Raw genomic sequence first — 14415 nt, 5'->3', positions numbered from 1 at the left:
CCAAAGTGTATTAACTTTACATGAATTAAATTCATTTAATTTTGAAAATTACAATGACAAAAGCCTACAACAATCTAAAACTATATTTTAAAATTTTGATTTTCTGCATCACCGACAATTCATCTATCTACCTTTCTTTATTTTTTTATCAATAAATGTGAGTATTCGTTGACCACCAAAAAAAACCAAACCATGACGCAAGCATAATTATAATTCACATTAAATTATGTCTCCACAGAAAAAAAATCTCAAATATACTTTTACTTCTCAATTTGATATTTTAATCCTTTAACTAAATATTCTGAAATTAGTTCATAAAAATTTACAATTATATTTTAAGAATTAAAAAAGAGTGAAAATTAATCTTAAAAAATGGCATCGCTCTATTTCCCTTCACTTGGACCTAATGAATCACTAATTAAATGTGTTTTGTAATTAATGAATAATTGCAGACTTCCTACTCGTTAAAACAGTTTTATTTTTTATTTTTTACAAACATAGCTTAAATAGTGAAGAACACAAATTTCGTACTTTTTCAATAACCAAATCGATTGAATTGTCTGGAGAAAAATAAAATTGTAATAAAATTTCTTGATAATATTATTATTTAATACAAATTTATGAACAATAAAAGCTAATGTATCTAGCTATATCTGTCATACATTACAGTAAATTAATTTATTACATTAAAAATGGGTGAAAATCTTCCATTTGACAAAGTAAATGTAAGAGGATAAGTATGTTTTTCTTCAACGAATTTCTGAAAATATTATCAAATTTAAATATTTTAAAAAATTTCTACAAGTTTTTAAGGCCAAAAAAAAGTATTTAATAATAATAATAAAAAAAGGTGTTGACCTCCTTCTAAAAAGAGGTGCATGCAAATTAAGAAAAACCAAAGGGGTAAGTGGCTATTTACGAAAGTTGCAGAATCAGAGTGGATCTGCGAAGAAGAGTGCATCCGCAGAAAGAAAACGTTGATATATAAGCTTGTGCCACCTTCTTATTGCATCTGCATCTTCAATCTGAAGCCATTTTTGCAGTTTTGTGGTTGAATCTATGTTATAGAAGTTAATTTTGTTCGAAGTGAAGCGAATTGGTGGATCTGAAGTAGCGATGGCGATGGCGAGAGCAAGTTCTGGTCTGCAATACCCAGAGCGGTTCTACGCTGCGGCCTCTTACGTGGGATTTGATGGATCCACCTCTCCAACCAAAACCCTCACTTCCAAATTCGCTAACTCTACCTCTCTTCTTCTCTACAGCTTATACCAGCAGGTACCACCTCAACGTCCTTCACAATCTGCATTGCATTGTGCCTCTTGCACACTCTTTCAATACGGATTTCGCTTCTGATTTTTTGCTTTGGCTACTTTGTCTTCTTGTCGGTGAGGTCATTCTATGTTAATTGATTATGTGTTGTCACTAGATCTGAATGGGATTGATGAATTGGATTGAAATGGAAAGGATTTGTGTGACTCAATGGTTACCTCGTTTATAGCTTATGGGAATGTTCTTTCATGCTGATTGATCTTAGGGGGGTGGGGGACAAGTAATTTGGTTATGACATGTGAGAAGTGTGTGAATTGGATTTAATGTTTTAGATGTTACGTTTTGACAATGATTTGGTTGTTTGGGAGACTGGACGAGGAAACATTGGACGTTGTGTTGATCTATGTGGGTGTTTTCTGTTTTTCTGATTGATTTAAATCAATGGAATCGTTGGCTACAAAATACTAGAGTTGATGCGCGATCACAATGTTGCTGGTATTTGGCACACTAGAGGTTGATGCCTTGGTTGGCTAAGCTGGAGAAGTCATAGTTTCGTGAAGGAATGGAATGTGATTTAATAGGGATTACTACCTAGCTCTTCAGGGTTCTTCTGAAATGTGCTGATGTTGCTGAAATTAAAATAACAAATTTCTTATTAATTTATTGGAAAATATGCTATTTCAGGCTAGTGTAGGACCTTGTAACGTCCCTGAACCAAGTACATGGAAACTTGTGGAGCATAGCAAATGGGCCAGGTTTGTTTGCTTTAAACACATATGCTGGTTTCACTTTCTGTATGCTCTTGCGTGTCTGCTTGACATCTCTGTTCTATATGTACGCCTTTGTGTAGCATTAAGGTTTTACCATACTTGTCTTTGCATTTTATAGATATTTTGTCCTGAATACCGCACTGTCTTTTATCAATGTCATTTTTTAATGGTATTATACTAGCAAGATGCACAATTGCGTTCCTAATCTCATTTTGTCAAGAATATTATTAAAGGTAGTAATTATTGATGCAGTTGGAACCAGCTTGGAACCATGTCTTCCACTGAAGCCATGCGTCTTTTTGTGAAAATATTGGAGGTCATGCAAATAATTGTACATAATCATTCTTCTTGGTATATTGTAGACTGTTAGCTGATACTTTTTCTTGTAATTTATTGCGTAGGAAGAAGATCCTGGTTGGTATTCAAGAGCATCTAACTCTGTTTCAGAACCTGTCATAGACGTGCAAATGAATGTGAGTGTTATTAAGGGTATAAGCTATATATTAGACCGGGTCCTGTTAATGCTGGTGTTTTTTTAATAGTATTCATAAGTTTCGTCTCTAGTAGTAGTTATCCTGTCAACTTGTTATGTGCTTATATTCATGTATTATAACTTTATAGTGATCAGAATGTAGTTTTTATTCTGGTTCAAGTAATTAAAAAAGAACAGATGCTCTTCGGCAAATAAAATTTAGGATATTTTATAATTGCAATATATTTTTACTACCTCTCACCCTTGTTGGATATGAAATAATAAATATAGAAATAGGGAGAGGTTTTGTTAATAAGGGAAATAAATGAAGAACGATCTCAGCTGAGATTTTCCCAAGTGCTCAACTCCTTACAGAGAAGTCTCTCTGCAATGGATCCGGCTCAAAACCAGAACCCATTAAAATGACGCCCCTTCCCATGATTACCCATTTATCTATAACTTAATCATACCTCTCACACACCATGGATTCCACCCACATACCAGCTCTGCATTCCAAAGTCTCTCCTCCCATCTGATTATTTTTCCCAGTCAACACATAAAACCATATATAGGCTCATTGCGTCAACTTTGTACCTCCGGTTGTAGACTTTTGATATATTTGGTCCTTAAGACAATTGGTCAATCGGGCGTATTCAGGTTTCTATCACACTCCAATAGACGTGCACACAATTCTTATACAACTTAATCGGATCAGTGATTTTGTTGCAAGTCATATGCAGGATTCCATGATTTGAGATTTAGGATTTGATAGTTAGGTTAAGAAGTTAGATTAATGTAAGAGGCATGTCAACTTAAGTGGTGTCAACCTGTCAATAACATTTTAATAAGAACACCTTCCTCTATATTCTTATACACTTTTGTTGCCACAGTCAAAGTAGTGATTTTTTTTTTTCTTCCTTTTTTCCTGCTTTCCAATTCCATCTTGCTGGTTTGACAGCATAATTCCAATGTTGAACCAGTAATTGAGAATGGAAACTCTTATCCAGAGACAAAGACTATTTCCACCCAAAATGGAAGCGAAGTTGGAACAGAGGATAAAGATATTGTTTTGGAAGGCTTTAGTTCAGTTGGAGTATATGATCAATGGATTGCACCTCCAGTATCTGGACAAAGTCCAAAAGCCCGATATGAGGTACTGGTTCTTGAGAAGTATGAAAATAATAAAATTCCATTTTAAACTAGTTTTTGTTTTTTGGCTGCCATATGAGTTTATTCTCTATTCTCTATTGGTTTTTCCTCCCTAAGTCTAGTTTGTTTGTATGTTCAGCATGGAGCTGCAGTTGTGCAAGATAAATTGTACATATATGGTGGAAACCACAATGGTCGTTACCTTAATGATCTTCATGTAAGCATACATTTATCTATTCCATGAAGCTATTCAGTTTGACTGTGTTACAATATATCTTGTGAGGTTGACTGAAACCACCAATTAATATATGGTGTTTTAATGGAAAGGATTTTTGTTATCGGTCTCTCAGGTTGACTTAGTTATGTTTTTGGTTACCTTGATCTATATGGAAACAAATACAGGTTTTGGATTTGAGAAGGTGGACTTGGTCAAAGATTGAAACTAAGGCTGGAGATGAGTCCCCTACAACTTCAATCCCTTGCGCTGGCCATTCTTTGGTTTGTATTGAACATAAAATTGCATAATCTAAGTCGTGTTCAACCTGCTTGTAGTTGGCTGCTAGTGCTAATTCTGGAATTTTGTGGGATTTGGTGATGGAATTTTTTCAATTACAGATTCCTTGGGGAAATAAGCTTCTGTCTGTTGCAGGGCATTCAAAAGATCCTTCTGAAAGTATCCAAGGTATAATAAGGATGTCATAATATGTTATCTTGAATTTGGGTTGGATCTAACACAACCCTTGAATCTACCTTTATAAGATGAGCACTGTCCAACCCTTTATAGAAGCTCTACTTTAGCCATTGTTGTCGATATGAGATCTCAACATGTTATCATTCTATGCATAGATACACGAGGAAATGGGATACATTAAGAATTTTCATTAGATTTTTTTTTGGATAGGCCAATAAACTTCATTGGTGACAATGATATATATAAGGCATGCTTACTCAAATTGTGTTCTCTAATCTATTCAGTAAACTAAAGCATGATACTTTCTCTTATTTTACTTTTTAAGGAAAAAACCAATCAAAATTGCTGGTCGTGATACATTTTTTGTGCATATGTTGAACATTTAGGCTACTACATGTATTGCTTAGTAATTATATTTTTTTTTTACTTAAAGTTCACTTTTTAAGAGGAACATTTTCATTACTTCATTGATTTGTCCATGACCGTTAATTATGCCCCCATCCCTATCCCATTTGTGACTCTTCTCCAACTCCTATTTTTGTTGTTTTTTATATTGTGGTTAAAACTAAGTATCCGTATTACTATTATATATTGTGCCAGTGAAAGTGCTTGATCTTCAAACCACTACATGGTCAACTCTAAAAACTTTTGGGAAAGCTCCGGTATGTATCTGTTGTTATCTTATGTTTATTGACCTCAAAATCCAAGAAATTATATATTATTCATTAGAAGTGTGTGACGTGCACATTTGTATTTTTTAACGAGAGATATGGAGGTTTTTTTATTTTTAAGCAGAGGACAGTAGTCCCCCCTCTCTTTTTCTATTCTTTTATTTTTTCAAATAAAAGTGCATTAAAGGTCCGTTTAGTTCCCTTCAATCATATATACTTTCTAGGTATCACGTGGAGGCCAATCAGTGACCCTTGTAGGGGGAACCTTAGTAATTTTTGGTGGGCAAGATCCAAAGAGGACTCTTTTGAACGATCTGCATATTCTTGACTTGGAAACCATGACATGGGATGAAATTGATGCTGTGTAAGTAGTTTCTGAAACACTCCTCTGTATCTAATTTTACCTTTTCTATGGGGATGAGAAGGTTGTATGGTTGGGGGAATGTCAAGGGTTCTACGTTTGTAAGACAAGAAAACTTGTCATTAGCAATTGTTCTGTTGGGCCATATTTGTTTATGCCATGATCTGGGTATGACACATTGTAAATTATGTTACTCATTTCGTTAGTTGTGAATTGTTGTTTTATTCTCCCATGCAATATAAAGAGAAAGAAAATGAAAGAAAAAAATAACATCTATGTTCGGTGCTAACTAAGTCTTAACTTGCAGTGGGGTGCCGCCTTCTCCAAGGTCCGATCATACTGCTGCTGTTCATGTGGAGCGATACTTACTTATCTTTGGTGGGGGTTCACATGCAACATGCTACAATGATTTACATGTTCTTGATTTGCAAACTGTAAGACCATTGCTTTTTCTACAAGATGATGGATTGAAAATTGTTTATCTAATCATTTGCGTGAACTCTGCAGATGGAATGGTCTCACCCTACACAGCTGGGTGAAATACCAACACCACGGGCTGGACATGCTGGCGTGACAGTAGGGGAGAACTGGTTCATTGTTGGTGGTGGGGACAATAAGAGTGGTATGCCTTTTTTCCATTTATAATCATACTTTCTGCATTTGAGGAATGATTTTTCACTCCACATAATATTATTTGAACTCTACGAGTGCACAAGTGGAACTTGTGGTTGAAATTAAACTGAAGGATTTGTATTCTAACAGCGTTGCAAAGTAAATTAGTTTATTCTACTTTCAATTATGTATAAAATGTTTAATTACTCCTTTGGTTCACATACCTGCACAATCTGTACAGTTTAGTCCCTACACCTAGAAACTACTTCTGTTAGCCTTTATGCATACACTTTTAAATTTATTTAGTCTTTATACATACTTTTTTTTAATCCGTTTTAGTCTCCACAATTCTGGATGACATCGACTAAAAGCATATTTAAAAAATGTCAGTGTAAGGACTAAAATGTGTAGTTTTTAGGTGTACAAACTAAATTGTAAAGATTGTACAATTGCAAAAACCAAATTAATAATTAAACCTATATAAAAAATTGTAATATATTTAATTCAGTTTCAAAAGATACAAATTATTGCATGCATACCCATAATGTTTGTGAAAAAGTATGTTCACCCATAGTCCAATCTTCTAAAATGGGATAAAAGCAAACCTACCTTTAATGGTTCAGTTTATATCTAATTTCAGGTTAGTAGTGGGCATTATATTGACTGGCAACGGTACTTGTGTTCAAGAAAACACTTTTTTAGAAATAGGATTATTGGACCGGCGCCATTTACATAAAAGAAGATAAGGTTCATATGTTTTAAGCCTAAAAACTTATAATATACTCACTTGTTATCTGTCCTTTTAAAATAGGGTTTTTAATATTAATTTTGTTTGTGCTAGCCTAGCCGTGTTGTTACCCGACTGCTTAGTTGTCAAAAGGATGGCTACCTCAATGTGACATCACTTTAATAGTTTTTATTTTAGTCTCGCTAAATATACTCTGTTTTTATCATGTTTCGTGTTGTTCACTTATAATCTTAGATTAATTAATATTGCTCGAGTGTAAAATTGTTAAAATAATATAAAAAACATGGCTATCTGTGTAAATGCATTTTTAGTGAGGATAATTGCATCAATTACATTTAAAATGCATTTGGGTATTAAAGAAGTTGCCTGTGTTCAAATAGTGGCTTCATAATGATTTTGGCCTTTCAGAAAAATGATCTAGCCCACTACCTATTCCGCAAAAGTGGTTTCTTGGATGCCCCTTCAAAATGTTTTCAGGAAAATAGAGAAAGAGTAAATAAATCATACAGACAATTGCTACATGTGACAATTTGCTATAGTTTTCACCCCCTATTTTTTTGTTTGTCTCTGGTTTTGTATATTTCCTGCATAGATGGAGGTTAGTTGACACATTTTTTGGTCTTGATCCTTCTAACATACATTGAAGTAGGGTAAACAGATATGAGTTTATGGCACTGAAAGGATAGTAAAGAGTGTCAAATCTTTGATTAATCATGCATTGATGCAATAAGAGAAGTGCTAATTTATTCGAAAGTTAATGCACTGTTTCATTGTGAAAGAAAGTTATAGAGGAAAGCATTGCCATTTTATTGGGATCAATGTGAAGAGGGACAAATTCTGGGTTGGTTATCATATATCCATATGGCTTAGTTGGTAACCTGGGTTGTAATTTTACTTATTATTTTTGGATTTCAGGACATTTATGTTGCAGTCTTGTTTCGCTATATATCCCTTTTACCATTTATATATTCCATGTTATTCTGCAGGGGTCTCTGAAACAGCTGTACTGAATATGTCTACACTGGCTTGGTCAGTGGTAACTTCTGTTCAAGGACGAGTTCCTGTTGCCAGCGAGGTACTTTATCTGTCTTTTAAAAAGGCTGCATGTGATACAAAATCTATCTAGAGTACTGATCCTTGTTAACTGATGCTGTGTAAGAAGGTTATGTTTCTAGTGCCATTGGATTATAATTAAGATGTTTCCCGTTGCAGGGATTGAGTTTGGTTGTAGGCTCCTATAATGGCGAAGATGTACTTATATCTTTTGGAGGGTACAATGGACGATACAACAATGAAGTAAATATTATTTCAAAACTTTGCCTCTGTTTCTGCTCTCCTCTGCCTTTGCTTTTATATTTTCTTCCTCATCTGATTTGGTTTGCTGCATTTAGGTGTATGTTCTTAAACCAAGCCACAAATCAACCCTGCAATCGAAAGTAATTGAAAGTTCAGTACCAGACAGTGTTTCAGCTGTACCAAATGCCACAAATGCTACCCGAGATGTGGAGTCTGAATTTGAAGCCGGCCATGAAGGGAAAAATTGGGAAGTTGTCTTGGACAATGCTGATCCAGCTGTATGTATTACTAAAAAGGGTTTACATTATTTCATTCTGGTTTTAAGAAGCTTCTTGTCCTTGCATTGATTTTTGTTTGAAATCTAAATTGTGGTTCTCTATAAAAATTATTGTCTTATGAATTCGGTTTAACTAGACATCTGTTTTTCTGGTTGCATTTGTTTGTCTCACAATCCAAGATCTAAACACTTGTCATATTATTCTGTTTTTATTTCTCTTTTTATAACTTTGCACAGAATCTAGACTCTATTAAAGGTTTTTTTAACAAATTTCTGATTGTATAATTGGTCAAATTCAATTAGACATGCCTTTCAGTTTGCTTTTTACAGCCACAATATTTCTCCTTTTATGACTTTTATCATCATCCTAAGGTTTGGAACCAATCATTTCCCTGCCCTACCCTAAGTAACCTTCAACCCATTTAGTTCCTTTGCCTTGTATTTGTCATATAAGTCTGACCCTAGCCTGCTAAATTATAAATCCATTTTGTTTCTTTGTCACTTTGAATTTCACAAGGTAACAACACAGTATAGTATGTTCATGTTATTGTGCCAGTGTGTGATTTTTCTCTTATTGCCAACGAAACGAAGAAGGAAATATTAGTCGGGAGCACGTAACAAACTTCAAAGTTCAAAAAGCACTAATGCATTAATGCATGCAATTACACACTCACACGTATGGTCTTTCCCTCCTCAAGTAGCTAATGGGCTTGAAAATTATGCTTATTTTTAGATTTAAAATCTGGATTGTTTAGACTGCCCTCCTCAATCTGTGGTTCCCATTTCATGATTTAAGAAACTTGGCCTCCATGTCTGTCTAGTTCTTGCCTAAGGCCCTCATTTATATCCCCCAAAAGCATATCATTTCTAATTTCTGCCATTTGATTTTTTTCTTGTCAGTAATTGCTTTCATTTTTTTCTGTCATACAGAAATCAAAAGGTGATATTATATCAGCCCTGAAGGCTGAGAAAGAAGAGTTGGAATCATCACTCAGCAAGGAGAAGCAGCATGCTCTTCAATTAAAGCAAGAGCTGGCAGAATCTGAGTCTCGTAACACCGACCTTTACAAGGTAAACTACCTTAATTTTGAAAGTTTCTTTTCTTGTTTGGAATTATAGGAATGGATTCAGTTCAGGAATCAAGCACTGAAGTAGCTAATGATTACTAGCGATATAATTCTGGAGAAACTATTCTATTGCCCTTTTTCTGTCTAGAGCTGAGTTACAGGACAACACCCCCTATATTTGCTTTTAACTATACTGCTTTGTTTTGTCTCTTGGTCTCTAGGATCAGTCGGTTGGGTATATAATTGAACTGGTTAGTAGAAAGGGAATGATTGAACTTTATTAAGGAAACCCTACTTCCCCACCCTCCGATCCAGTATATAGCAGTATAAAAAAATCAGGTAATGAATAGATTGAATAAAGATTTTCCTTTATATTTTTGAAAGATCCAGGCCTCTCCCATAGTTGTCCACGATGTGATATGATATGATACTCAATCCTATCTTCTTCTATTTGTTTCTTCCTCTCATTAACTTCAATAATAGCCAGTTAGTCATCATTCTGTTTCAACCTGTCTTACTACTAACTTCTGAGGTTACTATCTTCTGCTTTTCTCCTAGCTCTCCTTTGATAGATCCTACTGATTGAGGGTCTTGCCTATCACTGTATAAGCCACACTTAAATATTTTGTATCGATAAGGTTCAGGTACATTATTTTTTCATGACAGAATATTGTGGTGTTGTTTGATCCAGATTCTTGAGCTCCACTCAATGGGAAAATTTTTGGCTGTTACTTATTAAGGAGGTGTGAACTATATCATTGAACTTAAAAGGTGCTGGTTAGATAAATTTATTACGGTAATCAGACAATTGTTGCACATTGATAGTTATCAGTAGTTATAGAAATTAGACAGTTCTAGGATTTTACTTACTGTAATAAGGAAATCATTTTGTGATTATTAGCCACTCAAGAGTATCGTTTTGTAGTGTGTATTTGCAAACGGATTTAGTCATGCTTCTTGGTTTATCTTCCCAACATGGTATTAGAGTTTTTGCTGCCATCTTGAGGATAGACAGAGACAAAGTAGAGAGACAAATATAAGGGGGACACAACACAACGGAAAATGACAGCTTAATGTGACTTGATGGAGCAATAGGAAGATTAGTATGTATTGTTGGGTAAGAGGGCGGGAGGAGACAAATAAGTTGGAGCATCAAAAGTTTTCTTAACATCAAGTGGAGGAGGAGGATGGAGTCGACAATAACACCTCTCAATGCAGCTGAAAGAGATGGATTCTCGTATGGATCAGGTGGACCATTAGGTATATATTTTTGGGTAGAGATGATTGAAATAAAAAAAGGAGGAATAGGAAGAGAGGCAAAAACACACTCAAACTCAGGTGAAAACCAGTGAAAGAAAGAGATTAAAATAAATTAACATTTGTTGAGACTAGGTAACAACTGAGTGAAGGAGAAGAATAACTGTAATCATTGTGTGAACAAGTTGCAATTTTAGCAAGATCAGGACTATGATTGTGACAAACACGGGTACCTAATGATGTGAGGAAGTAGAGAGTGAAGATCTTGATGGGAAAATAAAATAGAGGTATTTTATTGTTGAACATTGAAGATGGTATGCAAGTATTGAGATGACAAGCATAAGGAATATCACCCCAAAACTGATGAGATATGTTGCCACAATTAACCTTGATGGGGCAATTGACTCCCTCAGTGCCCACTTGGTGACAAATGTTATTGGTGTCCAAACTTTGATTATTTTTTATCACTTTTTTTTCTGTGGATAAAATGTCTCTTGTCAGGTTTGTTCTTGTCCATAATATTTGTCATTGACCTCCGTACCAACTTGGACAATAATGTCTTTTTCCATGGTGATCCCTTTGATGTTTATGTGGTACAACCTCCAAGATTTGTTATTGGAGGGGGTGCGGTCCTTCGGGCAAATTCTTAAATTGACTCAAGGGTTCTCTCAAGGAATGCTTTGGTAGAATCAGTACCATGGTTCCCTAGTTGAACATGTCTCAGCATCTCTTACCAGCCTTCTATCTCCATTTCACTACAAGATGTATCTACGTATTTAGATGTTTAAGTTGACAACATTGTTATTATAGCAATCAACGATCATCATGGCCCACCTAATTAAAGTGGCACCTATGTCACCATTTTAAACAAAAGATCTTAGTGTTCCGTTACTGCTTGGAGATAGAGGTAGCAGCACAAAGCAAAAGTAGCATTATCAATTACCAAAGTGTGCAATGGATATTCTGGTGTTCCAAACTTCTACTATATCACAGGAGCCACTTTCAGATCTAGAGAAGTACAAATGACTATTTCAGAAGCTGAATTATGTCACTGCTGCACGGATACGTTGGGAAAGGTTACGTACCAGTGTCAGTACGTGTCTCACACCAAGTAGAAATATGTTCAAAATTCGTGCAGTCTAACCTTTTTTCTGATTAGTTCTTTTTTCTTTTTCAGCTAACACAATCATGTCTTCTTATACCTTTACTCTTTTAAGATCTGACAATGTATATTTTAAATGACTTTTAAACTGAATTTTTATATAGTATTAACAATAAATAAAAATAATTTTAAATAAGATATAAATTGAATTTTAAAATATTGATAATAGCAAATAAAATATTATAATATATATAAAAGTTTATAAAATCATAAAAATTACAAAATTAAGTGTTTAAACACATATCAACAATTCCAAACATCTTAAAATTTAATAATAACACATATAATTTCAATATAAAATTGCGTATGTATGGTATCTTATATCTTTCAAGATAGGACGAATTGTCGGATGTCATATCTGATATTCATATAATATATGTGCATCATAGCTGTTGCCTGACCAGATATTTCCTTTTCCATCAGTGTAATGTTTTTTGACTTTTTGTTGTGAAATATATTGTGATGACATTTGGTTATGGAATATATTAGAGGAACAAACTTTAAGAAAAAAGTTTTTATAAGTTCTGGAATATTAGGATGCAGATTTGACAAGTTCTTCCATTGATAGGAGATCTATTTTTGGGAATTGCATTCTTATTAATGGTTAGATGATTTCTTGAAAGAAGTAAGAAAGAGAATGTTGCAAAATCTAGTGCAAAAGTTGAGTACTGAGTGATAACATGAGTCAATTGGAGAGATGTTACACAAATGATGCCCATTTGTAATAATTAGTTTGTGTATGTAGCAAATAGTTTAAAATCTATTATTCCATGAAACAAATAAAGACATTGAGGTAGATTTTCTCTTCTGACCAAGAGATGATCTTATCACGTGATATCAGTGATTTTGTCGACATCAATTGGTAAATGTCTTCAAATATTTTGACTAGTCCTTGAATTGGTTATATTTTGTATCAAGCTCAGTACATACAACTTATATAATCCAACTTTTAAGGAAATGTTAGATATGTTTAATGATAATAACTAGGCAGTTATTAGATATTGTTTGGTATTTTAATTGATATAATTAAACAATTGAGGATTACATAATTTGGTATTTTCTTTGTAATTATTACCCACACCATAGAATAATACACTATTGTATATATTGACACTAACACACAGATTCCATCATATCTCTTACTTTCTATTTTTTCTCCATAGTCTCCATAAACTTGTATTATGTGCTGATAATGTAGGAGCTCCAGTCAATTCGTGGTCAGCTTGCTTCTGAGCAGTCAAGGTGTTTCAAACTCGAGGTATGCATTAATGCTTCAGAGTCTTGTCCCTATTGGTGTTCAAGTGTTTTAGAATTGAGTTGTGTTTTAGGTAGGTGATTGAATGTAAGTTATTGGGCAAACACGGTGCATTATTGACAAATAGGTTTTTATAGTGGTCTAATTACTTCTTTGAGTCTGCTTTAAGAAATTGGTATTTATCATCTTTTTGTGGATGAACAAATGTGTAGTTGTTATTATTGTTGGAATGAAAATAATATTTGAGAATGTAGGTGGAGGTTGCTGAATTAGGTCAGAAGCTCCAAACCATTGGAACATTACAGAAGGAGCTGGAGCTCCTCCGGCGACAGAAGGCTGCGTCGGAGCAAGCTGCCTTAAATGCAAAACAGAGGCAGAATTCAGGTGGCGGCGTGTGGGGTTGGCTTGCCGGTGCTCCCCCTGATCAGAATGCAGATGATGCGTGAATCTCTTAGTTGAATAGTAGTGCTACATTACTTTTGGTTTCATTCAACCAATTTTATTTCCAATACTTACTGTGTATTGATTCAGTTCTTCTTTTAGTTATTATGTAAACAAGATTTAGCTTGTTTGACCAAAAGATTTTCTACACCTGAGGATGAGGACGAAGGTATAAATAGTAGATGTTACTTTTGCCGCCATTTTTGTTGATGATTGTATTCAAAGTGACATACATTATTGAATGAAAAATATAGAAATTCTTTTCATTTTAACATTTTCATCCAACCAAATAAGAGGGGTTGTTTTATGGGTGCCTAATCCTGCACTATAATTCTATTAGGGTTTATTTGGTATCTTAAGAATGATCTCCAAATTAACTCAAACAACTTTTATGTGATTGTTTTATTGAAGAACGGTATAAAGTATTTTTCTAATACTGTTTAACGGATCATAATTACAATCGCAAATTCACAAAATTCACAATGAAAATAAAACCATTTGAAAAACCTGTAGTTTTCATTGATATTATGTTTTACTTAATTTTTAAATGTTATCATTTTTAATATATTTTGTATTACTTTTTAGTTTTATAAAAAATTATGTTGGTATTTTTTTCATCCAAAAAGAAAATAGTGGTCATGAAGTACATGGTAGTGTAATAGTACATATCCATATGATTCTTATATAAAAGTAATTATAAACATTAACATCTATTTAAGCAATTGATTTTAGTTACAATTTTCTATCCATTAAGTATCATGATTTTAGTTAATTACAAGAATTTGGTCCTTTTAAGTACTTGTATTTTGGTATCTGTGTTTTCCTTTCATTAGATATTTAACATATTTTTGTTAATGTGACATTATTTAATAACAGGTTGATGAAAATGTGGCTTAGATCATATATTGTTTAATACT

The 14415-nt window shown here is 33.9% G+C and overlaps 1 protein-coding gene across 1 annotated transcript; it reads left to right on the top strand.

The window, feature by feature from the left end:
- The first annotated feature begins 898 nt into the window (after window positions 1–898).
- ACBP4 (acyl-CoA binding protein 4) lies at window positions 899–13770 on the top strand. The gene is made up of 18 exons (XM_028076172.2): window positions 899–1275; window positions 1954–2024; window positions 2292–2355; window positions 2441–2512; window positions 3470–3664; window positions 3800–3877; window positions 4063–4158; window positions 4276–4342; window positions 4952–5013; window positions 5247–5386; window positions 5691–5817; window positions 5891–6005; window positions 7730–7818; window positions 7956–8039; window positions 8135–8317; window positions 9247–9387; window positions 13001–13060; window positions 13312–13770. The coding sequence occupies exons 1-18, from the start codon at window positions 1117–1119 to the stop codon at window positions 13501–13503; spliced, it is 1995 nt and encodes a 664-aa protein (XP_027931973.1). The 5' UTR covers window positions 899–1116; the 3' UTR covers window positions 13504–13770.
- The last annotated feature ends 645 nt before the right edge of the window (window positions 13771–14415 follow it).

The sequence above is a fragment of the Vigna unguiculata genome, chromosome 6, assembly GCF_037176805.1.
Source record: "Vigna unguiculata cultivar grain cowpea cultivar isolate G323 ecotype 2 chromosome 6, ASM3717680v1, whole genome shotgun sequence".
In the NCBI taxonomy this organism is placed as follows: Eukaryota; Viridiplantae; Streptophyta; class Magnoliopsida; order Fabales; family Fabaceae; genus Vigna; species Vigna unguiculata.
The sequence above is the reverse complement of the archived record's forward strand: the minus strand, read 5'-3'. Positions and strand labels throughout refer to the sequence as shown.